The following is a 22,696-nucleotide window of genomic DNA, read 5'->3' as shown; positions in this document are numbered from 1 at the left end:
TTGTGACATGCCCTTGGGCATATATTGGGCATTTTAAGTATCAAACAAGTGATAGTTTATAGAACTTGTTTGCCATGCATTGCTCCATACATATGGTTCTAGTAGCAGTGCACAGAAACCTAATCTCAACTCAAGCCAATACCCGCACACATGGTGCCAAGGATGGTGCACATAGATAGAGCAGTATTAATATATAGTAACTCCTTTATCTTTCAATTAATATACATGTGAATCATGAAACTAGACATGGCACGACACTACAATGCCAATTATGGTTAAATATCTTATCTTAGTGAACACAATGCCAATGGCAAAGCACACAGTCGGTCTTAGGGCATACAGTTTTAAACTCGGTGCACAGATTTATTCCAGTGCAAACAAATTTTATCTCAATATACATTGTGTTAAAGATAGTGCACAGAAGGATAGAACAAATACACACAATATCATTGGTTAGAGGCATGATAGATGCATTGAAAGCAATCAGTAAGCAATGTTAACTCGTAGAGCAAGTTGGTATATGTGACCATCACAAAAAGTTCGTGACATTGTCCTATATAAGATTTCATTAGAACAAGTTGATTACATCAGATACTCTTAAGAAGGAAAGACACATATTGGAAAGTGAGTCAGATAATGATTCAAGATTCTCAAGGGCAGAGAGATGATTGAGAGCCTCTTCTACCCACATCAAATCAAAAAGTGAAGCATCGCCCATTCCCATGCTAGTTCTTTCATTGTAAAAGAAAATACAACTAATAAGCGGAATGGTGGACTACCTACATTATATTGAAGTCTGCAATATTAGTATGAAAATATACATGGGAAGTAGCGTGCTTTAGTAAACCAAATATAAATTTTAGTTGAATCTAAATCTTTGGAGTTGTTATATAAAAACTTGCAAGCAACAGTAGTAGGCAAAGGTGAATAAGGGTGTAAAGCCATCTACTTGGCCAGCCAGACTAAAAAGGAAGGGAAGAGTTATTCTAAAACAGAATGAGATAAATGCATAGATGACACTAAGCTTACATTTTCTTCTCATGGAGCCTTAAAAGTGTCTAAGAAGCATTCTAACAAACACATCAAGAGCTGCTATTTCGGATATTTTAGTGAACATACCTAAGCAAATTAATCCATTATACTTGGAATCGGATTCTTAAAAAATAGGTCGAACTCTAACAAGCACAAAGCCACAAACATCAAGCAATGACAAATCAAGATAACAAGCGCATAAAACCAAAAAAAATTCACATGTTACCGCCCACCAGGAACAATGACACCAGAAAAATCTAATGGAAGCCCTACAAAATACTTTTAAGACAGACTTATCAAAGAGACATGATTTAGTCATCACTGTTAATAAAAGTTGAAAATCCATAGTCATGCAAGCTTGAAAACAAGAAAAGGTTGGAAGGAGGCGAACGGTGAAGGAGAAGAAACGGAATGGAAACCTCCCTTAGATCAACCATCAAAAGTGATTCTACACCCTTGTTCAACTGGAGCAATTTAAGTATTTCAATTAAATCTAACTGAATATTCAGCTTACCAACTTCAACCCAGGGACTAGGATATTTTCCTCAAAAAGCAATGACCATTCTGCAATATTATTGAAAATAAAAAAGGAACTGATGCAGAGAAAATATAAGGCTGTTCATGCAAAACGCCCAAAACAGATTTAGAATATACAGATCCGTACCCGGCAGACGCAAGCCATACCCGCAAAACATACAGGAGAAAATGAAGTACAACAAGATAGTTGAACCTAAATGAAGCCTCTAGAAGCACAAATAACGAAAATTTGCACATTCCGCATAAATTAGCACCCTTGGTAACATAAAATACCCATACAAATTTCTTCCGAAAAGCCAGCGACGGAGACATACGATACGCTTCTTCTAAAATAAACAAATGAGACATCATTCACCGCACCGGAGAACGCATAGACAGCAGAGACCATATTCCCATCAAAAGAGCAGCGTCACATTAACATCCACTCACACACAATAAACATCCAAACTAATAAATGGGTCGGCAACACTACCAAACTATCAATATACTTAAGAATGACACAGAATACCAAATTTTAACGATAGATGTTCCAAGCTTTAATGCTGTTCCTACCACCAATAGCTTACTGACATTCAAAAAGGGATCTACAACACCGTCTTCGCCATGCCACAGTAAATTGAGACTTAAAATCTCTAAAATAGTCATTCCACACATAAATTTCATCCGCTACTACAAAAGCTTCTAAATCCAGTACCCACAAAGTAAAAGAAAAAGAGACGAACCTATCAGAAACCACTCAACACAGCAGCGTCTCACGCAGAAGTTTTACGCAGCTCATTTGCCCCATGAGCGAAGTGGCACCGCTCACCAAAAGTGCATGAACCCTTAGAAAAGTTCTCACACAACTTAGTCTTATAGTTGTTACCAGGGCCACCAGGTGCTGCCCCTGCTGGATTCTTCACCGGCAGGGGGGTGTTAGAGCTAATATTGACGATCAATTCCCTAACCATACCACTAGCATGTTTGATCTGGTCAAAAGTACCCTCTAGCTCAATGTTCCTCAAGTTGGGGTCTGACTCATGATCTCGAATAGCCAACCTGACCCCAGTGATGCGGCAAATCTGCTTGGTATTGACACCACCCTTCCCGATGATGGCACCTGCAAGGGACGCATCGACACTGATCTTGGCAGTGGCTGAGGCGCCAAAGCTTGCCGTGGCTGGCAAGCCAGCAGGTGGGGGAGGTTCAAGGCGCCCTGCCAGTCTTCCTCCCATCGGAGGTGCCATAGGGCCATCATGGGTTGCTGGGATGGGCCTGCCAAGCTCTCTTTCCCCATGGGCAAAGTGGCACTTCTCTCCAAATCTGCACCCCTCTGCGGTGTTGTATTTGTTGCACATCTTGGTCTTGACAGCAGGTCCAGGTGGGCCATCGGGGATGGCAGGAGGCAACACAGGGTTTCTTGTCGGAGGGACGGCTGGGTTGCCAAGATTGGTCATCTGTGCCACTGCCTGGATGCCACCAGGAACATAGTGCAGGAAATGACAACCCTCACCAAATGGGCAACCAGCAGTGCTGCATCATAAAAATGTTACTCAAATATCAGTTTAAAAACTCTGCTAACGGACACAACAAAAGTAACAACCCATTAGCATATCCAACCATCAACCTATGCTCATACTAAGCCTGATACAGGAAACATCAACCCCTCCCAAGGGAAGAGAGCTTGCTTCTCTACCCAACATGAAGAATTAAAAAGAAACTAAAGCCATGTATAAATGCATGCAGTAATCCATGACGAATGCAGAACTAATGTGAAAGGAGAACAAAAAAAGAGAGAACCTTTACTCAAAGATTCAGCATAAAATAAATTAAGTCTTATAATGTAAGTGGGATTTTTGTGTGTGTGATGGTGGTTTTGTGGTTCCTTTTCCCCCACTTTTTTGTCCCGGAAGAAGAAGGGGGGGGGGGGGCGGGGTTGTAGATCTGATAATGCTACCACTCCAAGAATTATCATTTCATGCTAATGGCAAAGAATAAAGTCAAAGAACCTCACATCTAAAATCTTTGGTGTCCCATCACTACCCTATATAATCCTCAGTACGAGAAGATTTATTTCTTTTTTTAAAGAAAAAAAAGAAAAAGAGAAAGAGAAATATGCATGCTTGTGCCTGCTGCTATTATCATGTTGCAGATAGCTACTGGAAGGATACATGCTATTGGATTGGATCTAACCAAGATATCTTGAGTATCAAGGCTTCTGGAGAGTGACACTATCCCAAAAAGTGGAAAAATGGACTTGAACTGAAATACACCACAGAGTCCCCAGAAAAAGATCATCGCAACCTCACAATTGCAAGTTAACTGGCACTTTGTTTGCAAATTGAAAACACTTTTTAGTACAAGAAGTAATATCCTTAAAATCTCAGGTTTAATGCAGCCACTAAATCATGAAATTTTTATAAAAGAAACTTTCCATGACTCATCATAGGGATTTTTTTTTTTCTTGCATAATTGCAGTACGAGATCAATAATTATGAAGGGAATTCACAGGATTTATCATCAGTAAAGCACACTGCAAGATATCCCATAAGTTCAGCTATTTCATCGTAAGGTCTTTCTAAATTGACAATGTTGCTTTCATTCACCAATATTATCAATAATATCAATCATGCCACCAGACATGATCACAAACATAATTCAATCTGCCAACTTCAACATTCTATTAATCATTGTACTTCCGAATAGATGATGATTTTTTTTCTTCAAATTAAGCACCTAAGCTTCACTTAAGGGTTTGTGCAGAGGCACCTGTAATTGTTGCACAGCAGACCAACAACAAGAGAACAATGTAGAGCACTTGGCTACATAAAAAAATCCAAGTGAATTTTTCTATAATGCTATTTTAATTAAAAACACCAGGGAGCAGAGGAATTACATGTATAGATAGAAACAGATGTCCATTATTTAGAACATATGTTGCATTGTCTGTAAGAATTACTATTCTTTTTGGAAGACATGTTAGCATATGTGCTATATTGAAAAATATAAATTTGAACCACACACAATGCATGTAAGACTCCTTATTTCATTCAAGAGATTGAACACTCCCAAAATTTCTCAACCCCTAAGTTTCTTGTCCGTCTTTATTTGCTTGAACCAACAAAATGCCAGTTCATACCAATTGACCAATAATGTTGCTTTAGAAAAGTAAAACACGTTTATGACACATCTATCAACAATCACAACATTCTTTAATATGGCTAAGAATAGCATACCTGCAAATATGAATCAAAATACAATAAAGAGTACTCAAAACATGGCCATTTACCAGTAAGATCAATTAACAGTAGCTAAATGCAGAAAGTGTAAATTTACCAAGCCAATCAAAGCATGCTACTCCCATGCCATCTAATCATGTGGATCACAATCCATCAAATTAAATTATAATGTTGCATTCCCGATCTTCCCAATCTTTAAGTTTATTATCTTTATCAACATTTGGCTAAACCATTAACTGTTAGTTCATATTAGTTGCCAGGTTCCATTACTTCACAAAGAGCATTACATATGTAAGGGATATCATGATTATGCATGTGCTGAGATGTTTGATATTTTTGGTGATTAAAGTGTGAGAGCAATTTAAAGTAGCCCACATGCAATGAATACAGACTTTTCAAACTAATCTTAGTATATTAATTGATTAACATGTCAGTTACACATAATGTAATGGCTGTGAACAGAATGATACCCAGGGAGTTACAGCAAAGAGGATGAGAGAAAAAGATTATAAGCAAGTAAGATGAAATCAAAGCAGAACAATTTTATGATCATACAGAGTGAACAGCTGTCTCCCAACACATTCTGAAAACTACTGAGTGCTGCTAGTATGCTATAGCAAAACAAGAATTTTTGATACATGTTTAACACAAGAAATCTTTGGGTGCCACTCAGATAAGACCAGACTCACACTAACTGTAAGACAAAAGTCTAAACTTGGGAACAGAATCCATGACCGTAAGTCCACACTTCTCATCAACACCAAGCATGGATCAAATAATGCTGCATCATATTTTCAATAATACTTAAGCACCTTTAGTTGGATCAAATTCATCACAATTAGCAAACCATATAATCATATCCCAGCACTTGTATGGGAAGCACTTCACTTTAAATTTTATCAACATATTTTTTCAAGATATCGCCTATTTTACTCTGATTGTAAATGGATCAATTCCACTGAAACAAACCAGTGAAGTCCTTAACATCACACTTTTATAGGTATCTGCATTCAATACTATAAATTCTACTGGCATGTCATGCAAGAATCTCACCTCTAATTATCATCTCCCATCTGTTTCAAATGTAAACATTAAACTCACTTTTCATTGTTCAACACTATAATCCTCAGAAGAAATCTTTCCTTGAGAACCATCGGCAGTGCATGACAACAGAATTTCCATTTCTAGATAAAGCATCCTTATTCATATCGCCTGCTTTTGTACAGCTCAATAAGTCCAGAAATAACTTATCCCTATTGCTTTTTAATATTTCTACTCTTTCAACCAAGCATAAGTTTGAAGTTATTTTGCTTAAAATTTTATTGATTTTAGCCGAGTTTCTTGTCAGAATATTTTTAAGCCTTAACCATAAACTATATTAATATCACCTGAGATCAGGAAAGAGATATACAAAATAATTGGATGTTTGTGTTACAAAGCAATACTGAATTTTCAACAAAGGCCAAATAACAACAAATCCAACTATCAGTTATTTAGTAAAAGTCAACATGACTAGCAAAAATAAATAGGCAAATTGAGAATAATATACATATATATTAGAAAACAACTATAACTAATCTGAAAAATGGATGGAATGATGCTATAAATATAACCATTATTTAACAAATTCATTTCATATTGCAATTGCCATGAAGTTGCATATAGCTTGGGCAATTTTGACAGCCAAAGAAAGTGTTGTTGCTTCCCAATTTACCCTGTTCAATGTTGTTAACTTGATTAGAGCACATGAACCTGTATCACAATCTTCAATGCCTGATTCATTAGAATTAAAACCAGTACTTTGGGGAAAACATCTTTTTTGCAATTAGATATAAAATTGCAGAAAAAATAAAGGTTGCTATTATGATGTTGATTTTAGATAAGTTTAAGATTAGAACCTGAAAAACTTGGTGCAAGGCTTCGATTTGCTTCCTAGACCAGGTTGGAATGACTCCGTTTCTGTTACATGACATTAATTATGTGTTCTCAGTTACAATCCTGTTAATTTACTAATCTTCATTGTTCAAGTACACATTAAGAATATTAAAACCATTTCAATAAAAGTGAAGATTAACAAAACACCCAGTAAATCTTTTCATAAAAAAGTGCAATTACAACTAGCTTCTAACAAAACAAGTAATGGTCCACGAAAGTGTGATTACAGTTTAAAGTAACACTCCATGATGGCTCCAGCATCTTCATTAATAACAAAATCACAACTCAACCCAGTCTATCGCATATAATTTTACCACAATACACTAAGTTCAGAAACAAATATATTAAGAAGGCATCATGAAAGCAATGTGTTTCGTAGACTATTGCACCGGTAAAGAAAGCTGATTAAACATCACAGGACACTAAGAAAACCCTCAAGACATACTAAATCGACATAAAACAATATAAATATTGTCATTTTGAGACAGTTCAAATGAAAACATGTGCAGAATAAATCTTTTCATTGATTTTTTTTTTCAAATTACCAGAGGGGAAACAACACAAACTCATGAGAAAACATCATTTTAACCATTTATAAGTTCATCCAAGTTTCTCTTTGTAAGGCCTCTGACAATCGTCATCAGTTTTTGCCAGATCAAATGAACTAATAAAAGGCACAAAAAGTACAGCAAAAGCAGACAATTCATTAATAAAACCAATACCTATCCTAAAAAGACACTTTAAATTGCCAAGATGGCAGCTCAACTCAAACAAGCATTCTTCCGTCAATAACCAGTCATGATGTTTTTGATGTAATAAAGATCCCAAACAATAAATTTTATTTAAAAGTTTTGTATCATTGTGAAGAAAAAAACCAGAAACAAAAAGGGGAGCACTCAAAGCTCTACAAATCAATATCGTGTTCAAAAAAAAAAAAAAAAATCATCATCCCTCTCTGAAAATTAAAGATTCCTCTGTTAGACCGTCACCATTATATTGGTTCTAGATCAAACAACTAGATTACAACCATATTTTAAACTCCAAGCCACAATATAACGCAATCGATATCCGGCCAAATACGACCAAGAACCCTAGAAAATGCGCTCTCTCAATAAGCTGCCACAAGACCGTTCGTATGAACCAAAGAAATATAGCAAATCAACAAACGCCGTTCGAACTGATCGATGGAACTAGCAAATCAATCAAACCTAAAATCTTCCCGAGATGAAACAACCAGATGGCCAATACGAACAAAGAAGAAAGATCTCTACATGATCTCGTGCTCCTAGATCTAACTACGAGCCAAAAAGAACCGAATCTTGAACTCTAAAAATTCGGTCCGCTTCGACCAAGCTACCTCCAGATCCCTCGCGGTTCCATTAGAAGCCTCACGATCCAAGAGACGATCAACGAAGAAGGGAGGAACGAAAACCCTAAGTCCTACTTACCCTTTAGTCGCTTCTGTCCAGCTGCGCCTCCGTTCGCGGCCTCTGGCCTCATCCTCTTGCGAGCTGTTTCCATGAGGACCAAGGGATCGGGACCGCCTAAAAGCACGAGCACGCGGAAAGAAATCAGCAAACCCTAGCGAGGAGATCGGAGGGCGAGGACCGTAGAAGAACCCTAGCTAGGGTTTGCGGCAGAGAAAACGGCCCAACCCAACCTCGAAAGAAGGGAGGGTAAATGAGTCCGGAGACGGAGATATTTATAGGAAGGACGTGAAGGATCGGACTTAAATTTGGTTTATTGGGTGTGGGGCTTGGGTCCGCGCGGCAAAGGATGACGCAAGCGTCAGGGAGCTCGGAGGTTTAAAAGGGACACGGGAAATTCCGAAATAACGAAAAAGCCCTTCAAGGGTGACGATGACGTTCCCGGTGAGAAAGTGGCGCGAAGAGATTTACGAAGGCCCGCACGTGAGTTCTGGTAGGCCGGTTTTGCGGGCCCCAGTAGGCTCACCTACTTACGCCCATTGTCCACTTTTGGGCCGAATTAGGAGTGATTGTGTTCGACTGTTACAAAAGACAAGTGTCAAGTAGTTTTTTGCTAATTGCGTTGGACCCAAATCAATCTCCATTCGATCTATTAGGGATGGTGAGATTATTTGAACAAGACAAGAAGATGATTGAACGATCCGTTCTCTCAGCATTCTGCTTACTGATAGGGATGGGATGGTGAGATTATTTGTGCTACGCATCAAGAACATTTGTCAGGTTGCAATCAAAGAAAGAGGCTTGTAAAAAGGGTAATGCTTATTAGTCTAACTTTGATATCCAAAGTATTCCTTTTATGGAGGCCTTGTGTTTGCCAAACAGTTGTTTGTATAAAATACTAATTCCCTTGTGCCCTGTGCCATGCCAGCTATGCACAAAATTTTCGGCAAGGGTTTGGACCTCATAGCGTTTTTCTTAGAGTAGCATCAGTGATCAGCCAGAGGCGTGACTTGAAGCACAGTTGAGCTGTAAATGGGCTAAAAGAATTAACAAGTTGAAAACTTAAAAAGATCGAACATAGCCTTTTGAGTAATGGAAAATGAATGGAGTGAAATTTCTTCTAGATTTGTAAATGTGATAGCCCATTCGCATATAGTCCATATAAAGCCAACAGCCTCTATGGATCCCTTTTTTTTTCCTGACCAGCAGAGGATGCTAGCCTGATAACATCAAGCTAAGATCTTAACTCATATTGGTTGTAGACTGGCTTAGCTAGCCCAAACAAGTCAGATTCCTACAGAATATTCATATGGGAGTACCCAAGCAAAAGCGGAGGGTGGGGACTGTAGATTATCTTTCTGGCCTGCTCGCCCTAAAGGGGCATCTGGTTGTGATTGGTACAAGTGCAACAACATTGACCAAATCCTCTTCAAACCACCAACCAATACTAAAGATTAGTAGAAGGTAAATAGAACTCGTCAATCGAGCAGATGTAGATGCTTTGTTGGATGCCAAGTCTGGGTGGGGAAGGAAGAGGATACGTAGTTGATTATGTTTTGGCATTCATGGAAAGCTTGGAACATAACTACGTCTGAACCTCAAAAGCATCAAAACCACCACTATCTGTACGGTGATATATTGAGAGAACTTTCTTAAATAGAATAACATTCAATTAGACATTCAGTGTTCTACTTCACAAGGAGTGCGAACACTTCACGCTTCTTTTTATATATATATTAAAAAAAAAAAAAAAAAAAATCAGTAGATAGACTTATTCTATCATAGGCAAAATTAATAAAAAACCCATGCATCAGTTGGTTGTTCATTAATTGCTATTCATAATGGATCATGATTGGTTCTGAAGTGAAAAAGAGTCGATTAAAACTCTTAGAATATTTTGTCATCTAATAATTATTTTGAATCTTTCTTATTTTCTTCATATTTTTGGAAAAGCATGACCAATCTCTGAAAATGTGTCCCACGGTCTGCTTGAGAACACGTGAGAAGTGTACGATGGCAATGGTCAGCAAACACATGACCGGGAGACTGGGATGTAAAAAGTTGAGACAAATCCGCGACCACGAGGAGGCTTGCAAACCTCAGCGAAGAGCTACAAAATCCATTAATACAATTGAAGAGCTACAAAATCCATTAATACTATGGGAAGAAGATGAGAACGTATCGATGATGAGGGCGTGCAAGTAGGTCCTTCAAATCTCACTCTACAATTGAAGTGGCCCTTCCTTGGGAAAGAGATAGATGCTTGGTGCAAGCTGCACTCCAACATGCTCGTTGATCGTAGCAAAGCTACAAACTTACGGTCCTTCTTTGGTTTGCCTTTCTGAATTTCACACTTTGTGGCGTCGCTCGCGCAAGGCACTGCATGGCGACTGTGAAAGGTAATAAACCGCTCTGGTCCCGTGAGTAGTTTAGAAAATAATTTCTAAGCTTGGAAAAATTAGAGAAATGCTAAAAAAAAAAAAGCATGAAAAAAAATCAAAATATTGCATTCCAAAGAAACTGTTCAGAAAGTCCTAAGACTCCTAACAAGCTAGCAGACATTCTACTTGTACAAGAGGAGCTTACTATTTGATAAATGCGTCAATCAGTTTTGGTTAGCTTCCTCATACCTTGGTCGACACTGATACTGGGTGAATAGTACATTTTCAGGATTGTCCCAATTCTTTTGGGCTTCCAAATTGCACTCGACCATGCCACAATATGGCATGCATCTGTGTTCTCCATCATACTCCAAGCAACAGTTAGAAGTAACCCACATACGAGGATCAGATTCTACGTTGAACCGTTGAAGTCACAATAAAAGCAGAGTTTGAAAGGCGTTGACACCAATACCAATATTTGAATGCTGCGCTCTTTCAATCCTGGCTAGACTTTCACTTATACCAGTTCCAGAAACAACTAATAAAAGCATGGTTTCTGACAAAAAAAGAAAAAAAAACCAAAAGCATGGTTTGAGTGCAGTGAGATATAAATGCAAAAAGGTCCCGATACATTCTAACAGACAGTTGGGCACAGTTTAAACATATAGTCAACGCAGTCAGTTTAAAGTATCTCGTTACTCAAAACTCACTCACCAAAGATAGGAAATAAGATATTTGCGGACCCCTCATTTTAGCATTAAGAAAAAAAGAGAGAGAGAGAGAGGAAGCTAAAGCTTGCAGTGCACCACCGCACACTATAAATCTTTCGAGAAACTCTATTTTCAAATATGATGGCTTAATTTGAATCAACATTGGTCCACTCTACTTAAACCAAATTAATAAACGAAAGCATTAAACTTAATGACCATCCCATGTAAGGCAGCAACAAGTGACTGTTAAACCAAATCATATCAACGAAAGCACGAAAGTTAATGGTCTTCCCACGTAAAGCACCAACAAGTAACTCCAAATTATAATCTAAATAAACTATTAAAAAAAATTAACAAGAAACTTGCAGTTGCTCTGGCCCTCCAAGTTGCACTGGAACAATATTCACAACCATCGCCAAAAAAGAAGCATGGCTTTGTCATGCCCCGAACCCAACATCCGGATCAGATACGTGATGACCGCACACTCCTTAGAGCAAGCCCTAAAGAATATGCAAGACCAAATTAAATCATTACAATCTTATCAATCATAATATTTAATTTTAATAATAATTCATGAAACTTACATAATTACAATTAACATTCCTTCAATCTTCTGATTAGGTATCAACGGTACTCTATCTATGCATCCGCTCACTCACAAATCCATACCATAACCAACCATGGACATCTTGTAACTCTGAGAAAAAAAGAAAGATAAAAGGGTGTGAGCTTTACAACCCAGTAAGAATTCTCATATCACATCAATATAATAATATAATCTGAAAATAAAGATAAGCAATAACACATAAAAGCCGATATTCAATGTCCAGAATATTGTAAATATTTATAGATTATCTGTTTTAAAAAGAGATGTATTATCATATGTTAATAAGTGAAACAATTTTATTCAACGATTGTTTCATGTCTTATCTTTCTATATTCTTTTATTATCACATCTTCTTTAATTCTTTTCTTTTTGGCTTTGGCTTTGGCTTTGACTTTGGACTACCAGGATCATGCGACGATCTTTTATTCGGATCGATTTCTATGATCTTCCTTAGATCGAAATATTCATGATCTTTCTCAAATCAAAATGGCCATGATCTTTCTCGAATCAAATTATTCATGATCTTTCTCGGATCAGATTCTTCCACACATAAGCTTGTGGGGGCTGTCCCAAGCATAAGCTTCTGGCAAGCTATTCCACATGACAAGGTCAGTCCAAACCATATTTCTTTTTCTTTTTATTTTCATGAAATTATAATATTTTACTTCATTAATCAATTCAAATTTTGCAATGTAATAAATATGTCATACCCATATAATCATGCCATCAATCACTGATACATATGTTTTGATATAACATACTTCATGCTCAAAATCACATAAATAATATAACAGTGTCTCAGATATAACAATTTCATAGATCTCAAATTCAACGATGCAAAATCAATGAAATAAACCAACGATAAAATAACATATATAATGATGATCATGTACAGAGATTCTTACCTTTACCGGTGACTGATCCAAGCATAGAAATCAATGTTCTTCTTTGATTTATGAATTTCTTTAACAAAATATTTCACTCGATATCATATGCAGACAATCATCTCTTCATGACCCTGATCAATATAAAAATCACATATAGAGAAATTACTGATAATCGATTCTAATAACACAGATCGAGAACCTCTCTTAGGATTAATCAAAATTAGGATTTGTCTAAGTATCTGGATCCTCCACTGATCCATAAGACTTCTAGAGAGAAAAAATTCATAAAGAGAGAGAAAATACTAGAGAGAGAAAGTAGAGAGAGAAAATGAAGAGAAAATCCTCATATCCTTCAGATGAGGCAATCATGGTCGAGATCATCAGAGGTCCTATCAAGGTGACTTAATATGAATCATGTGTTATAAATTTTGAATAGGATCGAATTGGGATCAGATCTACCGCACGAATTTCGGAGCAATCTCAAATCATTTTATTTTCATCTCAAGTTTATTCTAGGATCTGTGATGCAGTTAGAGAGAGAAAAACTCTAGAGAGATAAAATTCATAAAGAGAGAAAAAAGTCTAGAGAGAGAATCTAGAGAGAGAATCTAGAGAGAGAAACTGAAGAGAGAAGGTAGAGAGAGGAAAGAGGAAGAAAAGAGGGAGAGGAGAGAGAGAAAATTCTCTCTCTTCTTCTTCTATTTTTTTTCTATTTTTGTTTCCTTTATTTTTATTTTTTCTTTGTTCTTTGTTCTTTTTTTTTTCTTTTTTTCTTTTTCCTTTTTTTTTCTTTTTCTTTTTCTTCTTTTTTTTCTTTCTCTTTCTTTCCTGTTTTCTTCTTCCTTTCCTCTTCCTTGGCCGAACAGTGGGAGAACCAGAGGGAAAGAGACTCGATGGCACGAGCTCCGACGAGGGGCGACGATGTCTAATCGACGGCAACAGAGCAAGGAGAGGTGGCGACGAGGTTCGACCGACGAGAATCTTAGAGAAAATCAGAAAAAAAAATAGGGGATCCACTCCTTACCTCTTGTTTTCCGATCATTGGTCGGTTGCCGACAACCAAGACCCATAGGGAAGGAAGAGAAAGAGATGGGGGTCCGATCTCGGGGAGAGACACCATAACCGACGGTGTCGGTGGCCGAAAAGAGAGGAAAAGAACTCATTCAAAATAGAGAAAACAAGGCATCTATCTTTTGTGGATTTTTCGGCAAATCTGACGGCCGACGGGGATGCACAGCACCGTGGAAAGGAGGAGAAGGAAAAGAGGAAGGAGGAGAAGAATTTACCTCATGCTTCAGCAGCATCACTGACTCTAATTTTTGGCAAGCATGGGTACAGGAGGCCTCGACTTCAATTGGAGAAAACAAGGAGAAAGAAAAGAGTGAGTGACCGGTGATCATCTTGGATTGCTGAAGGAGGGAGAGAGGCGTCTTATAGAGTGGAGGAGAGGTCGAATCCCCCTCAGATTCCAACTTCTCCTCCAGTGACTCAGGTGGAAGAAGACTCCCAACAGGAGTCTTCTTCGTTTCTTTCTTCTTTTTTTTTTTTTATTGGATTTGGGCTTTTATATGGGCTTGGTCCAGGACCCAAATGGGCTGGGGTGTTACAAGATTCTCACTGCACGAATTACACCATCTAATGCACCAAGAAAATGATAATATAAATGAGATCTTATACAAATTAACCACTTTTGAAAACACCAAAGAAAATGATAATAATCCTCAGTACCGCATCCTCTTGAAAGATTACATACATTTTCTTGATAATGTCATCCACTTGAAAGATGACATTGTCATTGTCATTGATATTCCTTGACATTGTTGACATTGTTCACCAAAGAAATATTCCTTGACGTTGTTGACCACAAAAATTGAATGGGTGAAACATGATCAAGTATCTATCCAACCAAGATACAGGCGCTTGTCTTTTTGACTTTCATCAAAAATATTTTCTGATGAGTCATCAACGAGTGATTGCTCATGCAAGACCCAACCACGATTCCGAGTCAACTTTTTGATCTATGTTGTAGCTGCAACAGACTCAAACTCATCATAGACTGAGATGCCTGGTATAGTAATGCCTCTCCTATGTGGCATCAACTCCTCACCAATAGTAATAGTATCCATCATCAACTGTAAATCATAATACAAAAATGATGGAATTAAGAAGCCACTGAAAAGGAAAAAAAAAGAAACTGATGACCTTGTAAATATAACTGGGAACTAAATAATTTGATTATATATCATAACAATAGGTCAACAATGTCAAGGAATACCACCACGAACCTATTAAATTATGACAGTGTGTGGTAATGGCACAATAAATCAAATTGACTAAACAGGAATTACTGCAAAAACCACAACAGGCTTTCACAGTTTCAAGAATTTTGCTACTCTGAGCATTTCACAACTTGATAATGAAGTATTCCATTACATCAAAAAAAAAAATAATGAAGTATTCTGATAAAAAATAATAAAGATTAGAAGATATTGGGTGGATGTCTGGTCAGGACACCACCTCTCAAGATCTTTTCAGTACCACACGATGCAGCAAGAAGAAAGAAGAAACAAAACAAAAGAAAAATAATTAAAATACGTGGATCAACTACAAAAGGACTCGCCTCCATGGGACATGCAAACTTCACAAAGAAAAAGAAAATTTTACAAGAGGAGACCTCACCCTCAACCCTTGTACATCCAATTCTCTCTCACCTGAAGTTTCCCTCACAAAAGTTCTCTCTCTCTTGGAAGACCCCCTGAACCTCTGAAGTGCCTGGCGACTGCTGTCCAGGAGCCTCCTGCTCCTTCTCTCTCAATGCTTCCGCCTCTCTCTTCTTTTGGGTTCCGTACGGGCTTCGTACGGTGCGAAAAATCGAGCCACTACTTCATTGTTCGTCACAGGATCCTTTTAAAGGATTAAACATGGTTTAAACCTAATTAGATTAGGTTTAAGAGTCCTAAACAAGCCAAATCAATCTCCTCAACCGTCGGATCGTCATCGAAAATCACCTGCGCCCTCCGATCGTGCTCTGATCCATAAAATAGTGCCATGGACCGCGAGAAACACGTGGGAAACGCCCACGCGGTCCACAGGACCAACCGTGGACTGCCCGGAAAGGGGCTAGCAGGCCGCCTAGGCCAGGGTTGGCCCGCACGCGCGGACCTGCGCGCGCCTGGGCCACGGGCCTGGGTCGCGCGTCCCGCGCACCGCCACCTACGGCCGCACCGCTGCCGCCCATCTGCGGCCGCACTGCTGCCGTCCGCCGGCGGTCCTCCATCGTCTCGATTCTTGTACTGACTTCAAAAGCTCGTATCTCCTCCATCCGAGCTCCGTTTCAGGTGATCTTGGTCTCGTTGGACTTCGTTTTTCACCACGAACCTCGCTATGGACTTAATGTGGGCTGAATCTCGAGGCATCAAATCCTAACAATCTCCATCTTGACTCGATATTCGACCTCCTCCAAACTCTGAGAGCTTCTGGATCTCCTCGCCCCCATGCCCTGGGGCAATCGCCTGCTGATCATGGATGGACAAATATGGGAGTCGAGCCAGGCTACTCGATCCCATCTCCATCGTATGCTGTGCTCCTCCTGACTTGAGACCTGCTCGGGGCATCGTCCTGCGATAATAGGAATCTCACCTTACGACGTCGCCTCTCGTCCTCCCGAGTCTCCTGTCTCGTGCCCGATCCACCTCTTGGAGCTCCACCTCGCTTTGGGCTCCACCTGACTCCCGAAGTTCTACCTCGCACTGGGCCCCCTGCCAGGTAATAACGTCCTCTGCTTCCCTTCTTCCTCTCTAGCACAATCCTATCGCCGCGTAGCACCCTCAAGATTCCTCCACCAGTTACCGTCCTGTAGTCTCTTGAATCCAGTCTGCTAAGTGAGATAAGATTCCGTCTGAAATCGGATATGTATCGAACCTTCTCCAATCTCCTCACTGCATCGTCATGTGTCCTCCAGCTGACTGTCCCAATGCCTCTGATCGCACAGCTCGATCCATCCGACAGATATATAGTGCTCTCACTATTCTCCAGAGAATCAAGCTGCTCCTCTCTGCAACACACATGATAGGGGCATGCAGAATTTAATATCCACTGCTAAAAAGAAGTAGATACCTCATCAGATATCTCCAGGACATCTCCATCTAAATCGTTGCCAGCCATCACTACAGCAGCCACCATCCGATTTTTCAGTTAAGGACAATCTCTGGCTAGATGCCCCAACTCCTCACACCGATAACACCTGATTTTGCTCAAGTCCCTCCTGGACTTAGACCGCCCTCGTTGCGATCTCCTGTCGCTTCGTCTACCGCCTCCTGCTCTTCCAGAAGCCACCAAAGCTGAGCTACCGCCACCTGAGCTCGAAGCTGGGTTCTCCCTCCTGAGAACCTCGTTCTGGAGTATCGCCGCGGTGATCTCGTCCATCTTGATAGTGCTCTTCCCCACTAAAAGAGCAGTCACCAAGGACTCGTACGAAAGGGAAAGCGACGCCAGCAAAACCAGCGCCCTGGTCTTCTCCTCAACATTCTCGCTAATGCTGAGAAGGTCGGTGAGGATCTTCTGGAAGTGGTTGAGATGCTCCTGCACGCTCTATCCCTCAATCATCCGTAGTTGGTAAAATTGCCTCCAAAAGAAAAGAGTGTTGGTGAGAGACTTCGCCATGTACAACTCCTCGAACTTCGACCACAGCACCGTCGGGGAAGTCTCACTCAGCACATGAATCACCACCTCATCCACCAGGTACATGCGGATGGTACTCACCGCCTGCATCTGTAGCCGTTTCCAATCCTGCACCTCCATGGTGGTTGGCTTCTCATCGCACAAGAGAGCATCGATCAACCCCTGTTGGATGAGCACGTCCTTCATCCTTACCTGCCACAAAGAGAAATTTCTCTTACCATCGAACTTGTTGATCTCCATTTTGATTGTTCCTATTTTCTCCATCTTCAGTCTTGCTCACCACCACTGCAATCTACGTCCTTGTACCGCCTTACTCTGATACCACTTGTTGGGTGGATGTCTGACCAGGACACCACCTCCCAAGATCTTTTCAGTACCACGCGATGCAGCAGGAAGAAAGAAGAAACAAAACAAAAGAAAAACAATCAAAATACGTGGATCAGCCACAAAAGGGCTCGTCTCCAAGGGGCATGCAAACTTCACTATGAAAAAGAAAATTTTACAAGAGGAGACCTCACCCTCAACCCTTGTACACCCAATTCTCTCTCACCTGAAGTTTCCCTCACAAAAATTCTCTCTCTTGGAAGACCCCCTGAACCCCTGAAGTGCCTGGCGATCGCTTTCCAGGAGCCTCCTGCTTCTCTCTCAGCGCTTCCGCCTCTCTCTTCTCTTGGGTTCCGTACGGGCTTCGTATAGTGCGAAAAACCGAGCCACTGCTTCACTGTTCATCACAGGATTCTTTTAAAAGGTTAAACAGGGTTTAAACCTAATTAGATTAGGTTTAAGAGTCCTAAACAAGTCAAATCAACCTCCTCAATCGTCGGATCGTCACCGAAAATCACCTGAGCCCTCCGATCGCACTCCGATCCACGAAATAGTATCGTGGACCATGAGAAATGCGTGGAAAACGCCCACGCGGTCCACAGGCCCAGCCGTGGACCGCCTGATCAACGGTGGACCAAGGCAAAGGGGCCAACAGGCCGCCTGGGCCTGGGCCGGCCTGCGCGCGTTCCTACGCCCGCCTGGGCCACGCGCCCGGCTGGGCCGCGCACCTCGCTGGGCCGCGCGCCCGCCTAGGCCGCAGGCTTGGGTCGCGCATCCCGCGCGCCGCCGCCTGCGGCCGCGCCGCTGCCGCCCGCTGTCGGTCACCGGCGGTCCTCCGCCGCCTTGATTCTCGTGCCGACTTCAAAAATTCTTATCTCCTCCATCCGAGCTCCGTTTCAGATGATCTTGGTCTCGTTGGACTCCGTTTTTCACCACAAACCTCGCTGTAGGCTCAATATGGGCTAAATCTCGAAACGTCAAATCCTAATAGAAGAGTAATAGACAGGCTGGTGTTTTGCTGTTATTGTTTTATGACAAACAGTTTTGCTTGAGAAATACTTAAGACAAATAGCATATATACAATGAATTAAACCATCAAAATATCTTATTATACTTTCATATAGAACAAAACATTTGGAATGAAATGGACAAGAAAAATGGAGATTGACACTGAATTATATGGTCCCAATGCATACCTTCCAATCCTTATAATCAAATCTGAAGACAAAATGGTTGTAGGAAACATTGCCTGAGGTTACTGCAGTTGCTGAAGGAGCATTTCTTAGGGCTAGTATGCAAAATCGCACACCCATTAGTTAAGATTATTGTAACCGAATATTGCATAGAGTTTAAGAGAATAGCAGGCATTCCAAGAAGAGAAACTTACATACTAGATGATGCCCACTTTCGTTCATGATAATTTCAGCTCTGCCATCTTTCACTAAAAATGATAGAGCAAATATGTTCTCTACAGTCTGTGCAAAAGATGTTCTGTTCAGCACCAGATTTTTAAGTTTTATATTTTTCTTCTTTCTCAAGCTATCAAACATAATCGACATATTTCTGTCAGTATCTGCTTTTGCTTCGGCCTCAATATCAGCAAGCTGTATGCAGTCAAACATAAAAACCATTTCGAAGGATATGGCATTTAAAGGTGAAATCAAAAACCGTACAGAACTGCGGTATTGGAAGAGAAAAGGTCATTCAGAGGGACTTCAACTAGACTACGAATATGCTCCCTAACATGCTTGCCCCTCGTGGTATGTCACTGAGTTTGATAGAGCATAGGACGATAATTTCGCAGGTATTGCTTATAAAAAGAATTCAGGAACTTTTCTTTGCATTTGAACATGTGAAATAACTACTACTCTTTCTGGCCATTATCGGTGATGGAAACTATCATTAACCCAATGTCTCCCGCAGCTTGATTTGTATCAACCACAAGCATAAAAGAAAACACAAACAGGAGAATAATAAATGTAGCTTGCTGTAAGGCAGAACAGATAAACATGATCAAATAAACAACATTAATCAAGATCATACTAAAACCTGGATTTCAGTTTCAGACTAAGCAAAAACTGAAATAAACAGAACTAGAAACCAAAGCAAGATTTAAGTTTTATTTTTTTTTCAAGGCCACTTGAGTCAAGGATCAACTATAATTTGGACAGTTATATCAGAAAAAACACTATAATTTGAACCACAACTACTTCCAGAACAAAGGAACGCCACAATTATCAATATCACAAGTTACGGACATGTTCCATAGAAAACGATTAGAATATAAAACCCTTTTTTTTAAGAACAGAGCATAAACCTTTTGACTAAAAGTCTAAAACATTACGGCATCTCGGGTACAGATACAGACCACTTGGGGAAGAGTACTTTCAGTCGGCCTTGTCCGCTTTCTGTGTACCACAGCCTTCCGGTGCTTCATTTCCGTATTCATGGGACCAACCCTGGCATTATAAACGACAAGATAAAAGTTAGATAGAATTGCACATGTACACAGGAATTAACCTGCCTATGTACTGTTTCAAAGTCCAAGCCAACAGACTGAATCCACCAAAAGAGAGAGAGAGACAACAAAATATTCAAATACAAATTACTGAATAAGCAGAGATGGAAAGATTCTTCACATAGTGCAGCATCCAGGCAGTTCCATGAAAATGTCAGAGACAGCAAGACCAACATCCACCCAGGAAAGCATGTTGGGAGCACTATCCAAATGTGCTCCTCCACCTTGTTGCCCAAAGTTCCTTAGCATTGCAGTTACAAAATCAGAAGGGGTTACTCCTCCGATTGATTGAGACCTGACAGATGCCACCAAGGTGTTGATTATGTCTAATAAAGCCTCTGCATCAGCCACTTGTTCCCTAGGCTTCTGAACTATGACCACAGTAAATGAACAAGAAAGAGGAGAATGAGTTACTCCAGGAGCTAGAAGAGCAGAAAACTAAATCAAATCAGAGCATCAAAGACGTATGATAGCAGGAAGAAACCAAGTAATAATGATTCTTGATTTCATCTCAAGCACAACAATAATAAAGTGTAACAGCTAAGAGCAAACAACAATCACCCTGTTCCCAGAACTCTTGACAACATTTTAATTGCTTAAACTTCAAATAACATAGAATAGTATCATCACCAAAAATTGAATGAAAGCAACAGGAAAAAAAAATGCATGTCGGGTCAGGATGTTCTTTACCCAAGCTCTAATAAGAATATTTTCTACTCAATATCACAGAATAGCATAACAGAAAGACTGGCCCAGACATTGCTGCATCGTTGAGCAGGCAAAGGCAAATAGCCAAGAACCTGTAATTTAGTCGTGATTGCTAAATTCAGAGTCAAATCATTGCAATCGCTCTATAAAGCTTATGACTAGGGTCACTGAAATCACTCAGTAATAACAATATGAAATGTCCATGAATCACCAGTGCAGTCTAGACAAGACAAAAATCTATTGCTAAGCTGTTGGCGGTACCTACAAGTAAGCAGCTGTATCCAGCATTTGCTCCACATATTCTCCGTGGTCACAAATAAGGTTGCAGCTACAAAGCATAGCAATGGAAATGACTGTTGATTTAATTGACAACAACAAGAGCAGTGCACCAAATTAATAGCAAAGCATACATTAAAATAGTATGGTCGAGAAAACAAAAGAAAGGAAGGGCACGTTGCTTCTCAGCTCTCATACAAGTAGGGTCATTTGTAGACTCATGCAGCAAAATTATCTTAGAGTCACCAAGCAATCCTAATACCCATATATTGCTATATTTTTTCTTGAAGCTCTTAAGTGTAAGCAGCCTAAAGTGAGACTACCAAAATTTCAAAATCTTGTTCTGGGTTATTGCAATCAATTGACAAGGATAGTGTGAAATTGTTGTTGTTCCTTTAATGTATGAGAATATATATAAAGAGATGTTTGCAGACAATGACTGCAATGGTTACAATAGATCAACGGATTACTAGTACAACTGAGTTCTGATAATAACTGCAATAGTTACAGCAGATCAACAGATTATTGTCACAACTGATTTGTTCTCCGGGAGAAGTCATCACTAATTTAAAATTCTAATATCAACCATGTAGAAATTGTCTTAATGCATCAACATGCCAATAAATTACAACCGCCGTGAAATTATGATTGAAGAAAAACCAGTTTTTGTTTATAGTCTCGGACAAATATATCAAGTTTGAAACTTTTCAAACACAATTTTCCAACTTTACACGGAATTTTCCAACAAATATAAATAAAGAACCCGACAACTAGGCGTAAAAAGGTTGGATCTTGAGAATTTTAACAAGAATTTACCAAGATGATGGAGGCTTTCCACTTCGGTGATGATGGACCTAAACTTCTCCACGTCCACCCTCGAAAGATCATCTCTTTCGTCTACAAAACATAAAAGAATAAGGCAATCAAACAAAATGAAAGATTCGTTCAGAACCGTTTAGGTTAACAGAGATGGTAGAATCCATACCGCTGATGAGACTCTTGACGGCCAGATAACGAGAGGATGCGACGCTCTGCCGCACCTTGCTCTACTGGCACGCCATTGCTGCTCTCCCCTGGTTGTCTTCTCTCCTTCCCCACCCCGCTTCTCGTTCCGGACTCCCGTTGCACCGCTCTAGCCATGGATTCCAGCGCAAGAAACCCTGATTACGGAATTTAACGCCCCAGCCCTGAGATTCCCTCGAGAGAGGCTAGGACACCTGGAAATCTAGCACTCGAGTTTTTTTTTATCTCGATGGAGAATCCAACAGGCGGTCCAAAACCTGAGAGCTGGTAGGAAAGAAGGCGAGGAGTTGGGGTTTGGAGGGAGAGAACAGGAGGGAGATGGCGAGTAGGGCCGTTTGATACTTCGAGTACGGAAACCATTTGAGTTCCCGCGCGCTCTGTAATAACCCAGATTAAAAAAAAAAAAAAAAAAAAAATAGAGGAGGAGGAAGAC

The 22,696-nt window shown here is 40.0% G+C and overlaps 2 protein-coding genes across 2 annotated transcripts; both read right to left on the bottom strand.

Moving 5' to 3' along the window:
• Nucleotides 1-2,026: 2,026 nt before the first annotated feature.
• On the bottom strand, nucleotides 2,027-8,391 carry LOC105050479 (zinc finger CCCH domain-containing protein 31). Its single transcript, XM_010930525.4, has 3 exons — nucleotides 8,171-8,391; nucleotides 6,686-6,746; nucleotides 2,027-3,081 (listed from the first exon to the last, which is right to left on the bottom strand). Exons 1-3 carry the CDS (start codon nucleotides 8,241-8,243, stop codon nucleotides 2,322-2,324), a joined length of 894 nt encoding a protein of 297 aa, XP_010928827.3. The 5' UTR covers nucleotides 8,244-8,391; the 3' UTR covers nucleotides 2,027-2,321.
• Nucleotides 8,392-13,548: 5,157 nt separating this feature from the next.
• LOC105050480 (non-structural maintenance of chromosomes element 4 homolog A) lies at nucleotides 13,549-22,637 on the bottom strand. The gene is given in 8 exon segments (XM_029266218.2): nucleotides 13,549-14,866; nucleotides 18,935-19,026; nucleotides 19,126-19,342; nucleotides 20,107-20,197; nucleotides 20,378-20,627; nucleotides 22,057-22,137; nucleotides 22,226-22,260; nucleotides 22,262-22,637. Coding segments are annotated over 8 exon segments (1,128 nt in total). The 5' UTR covers nucleotides 22,381-22,637; the 3' UTR covers nucleotides 13,549-14,623.
• Between the last annotated feature and the right edge of the window lie 59 nt (nucleotides 22,638-22,696).

Source organism: Elaeis guineensis, chromosome 8 (genome assembly GCF_000442705.2).
Source record: "Elaeis guineensis isolate ETL-2024a chromosome 8, EG11, whole genome shotgun sequence".
Classification (NCBI taxonomy): domain Eukaryota; kingdom Viridiplantae; phylum Streptophyta; class Magnoliopsida; order Arecales; family Arecaceae; genus Elaeis; species Elaeis guineensis.
Note: the sequence above shows the minus strand (reverse complement) of the source record. Positions and strands in the feature narration are given on the sequence as shown.

What these genes read in the sequence shown, in the direction of transcription:
- LOC105050479 (XM_010930525.4), bottom strand. Translation starts at nt 8,243, where the DNA reads ATGGAAACAGCTCGCAAGAGGATGAGGCCAGAGGCCGCGAACGGAGGC. An exon ending in TGGACAGAAGCGACTAAAGG is followed by an intron (nt 6,747 to 8,170) that starts GTAAGTAGGACT and finishes GTCATGTAACAG; the next exon opens with AAACGGAGTCATTCCAACCT. An exon ending in CCTTGCACCAAGTTTTTCAG is followed by an intron (nt 3,082 to 6,685) that starts GTTCTAATCTTA and finishes TTTATGATGCAG; the next exon opens with CACTGCTGGTTGCCCATTTG.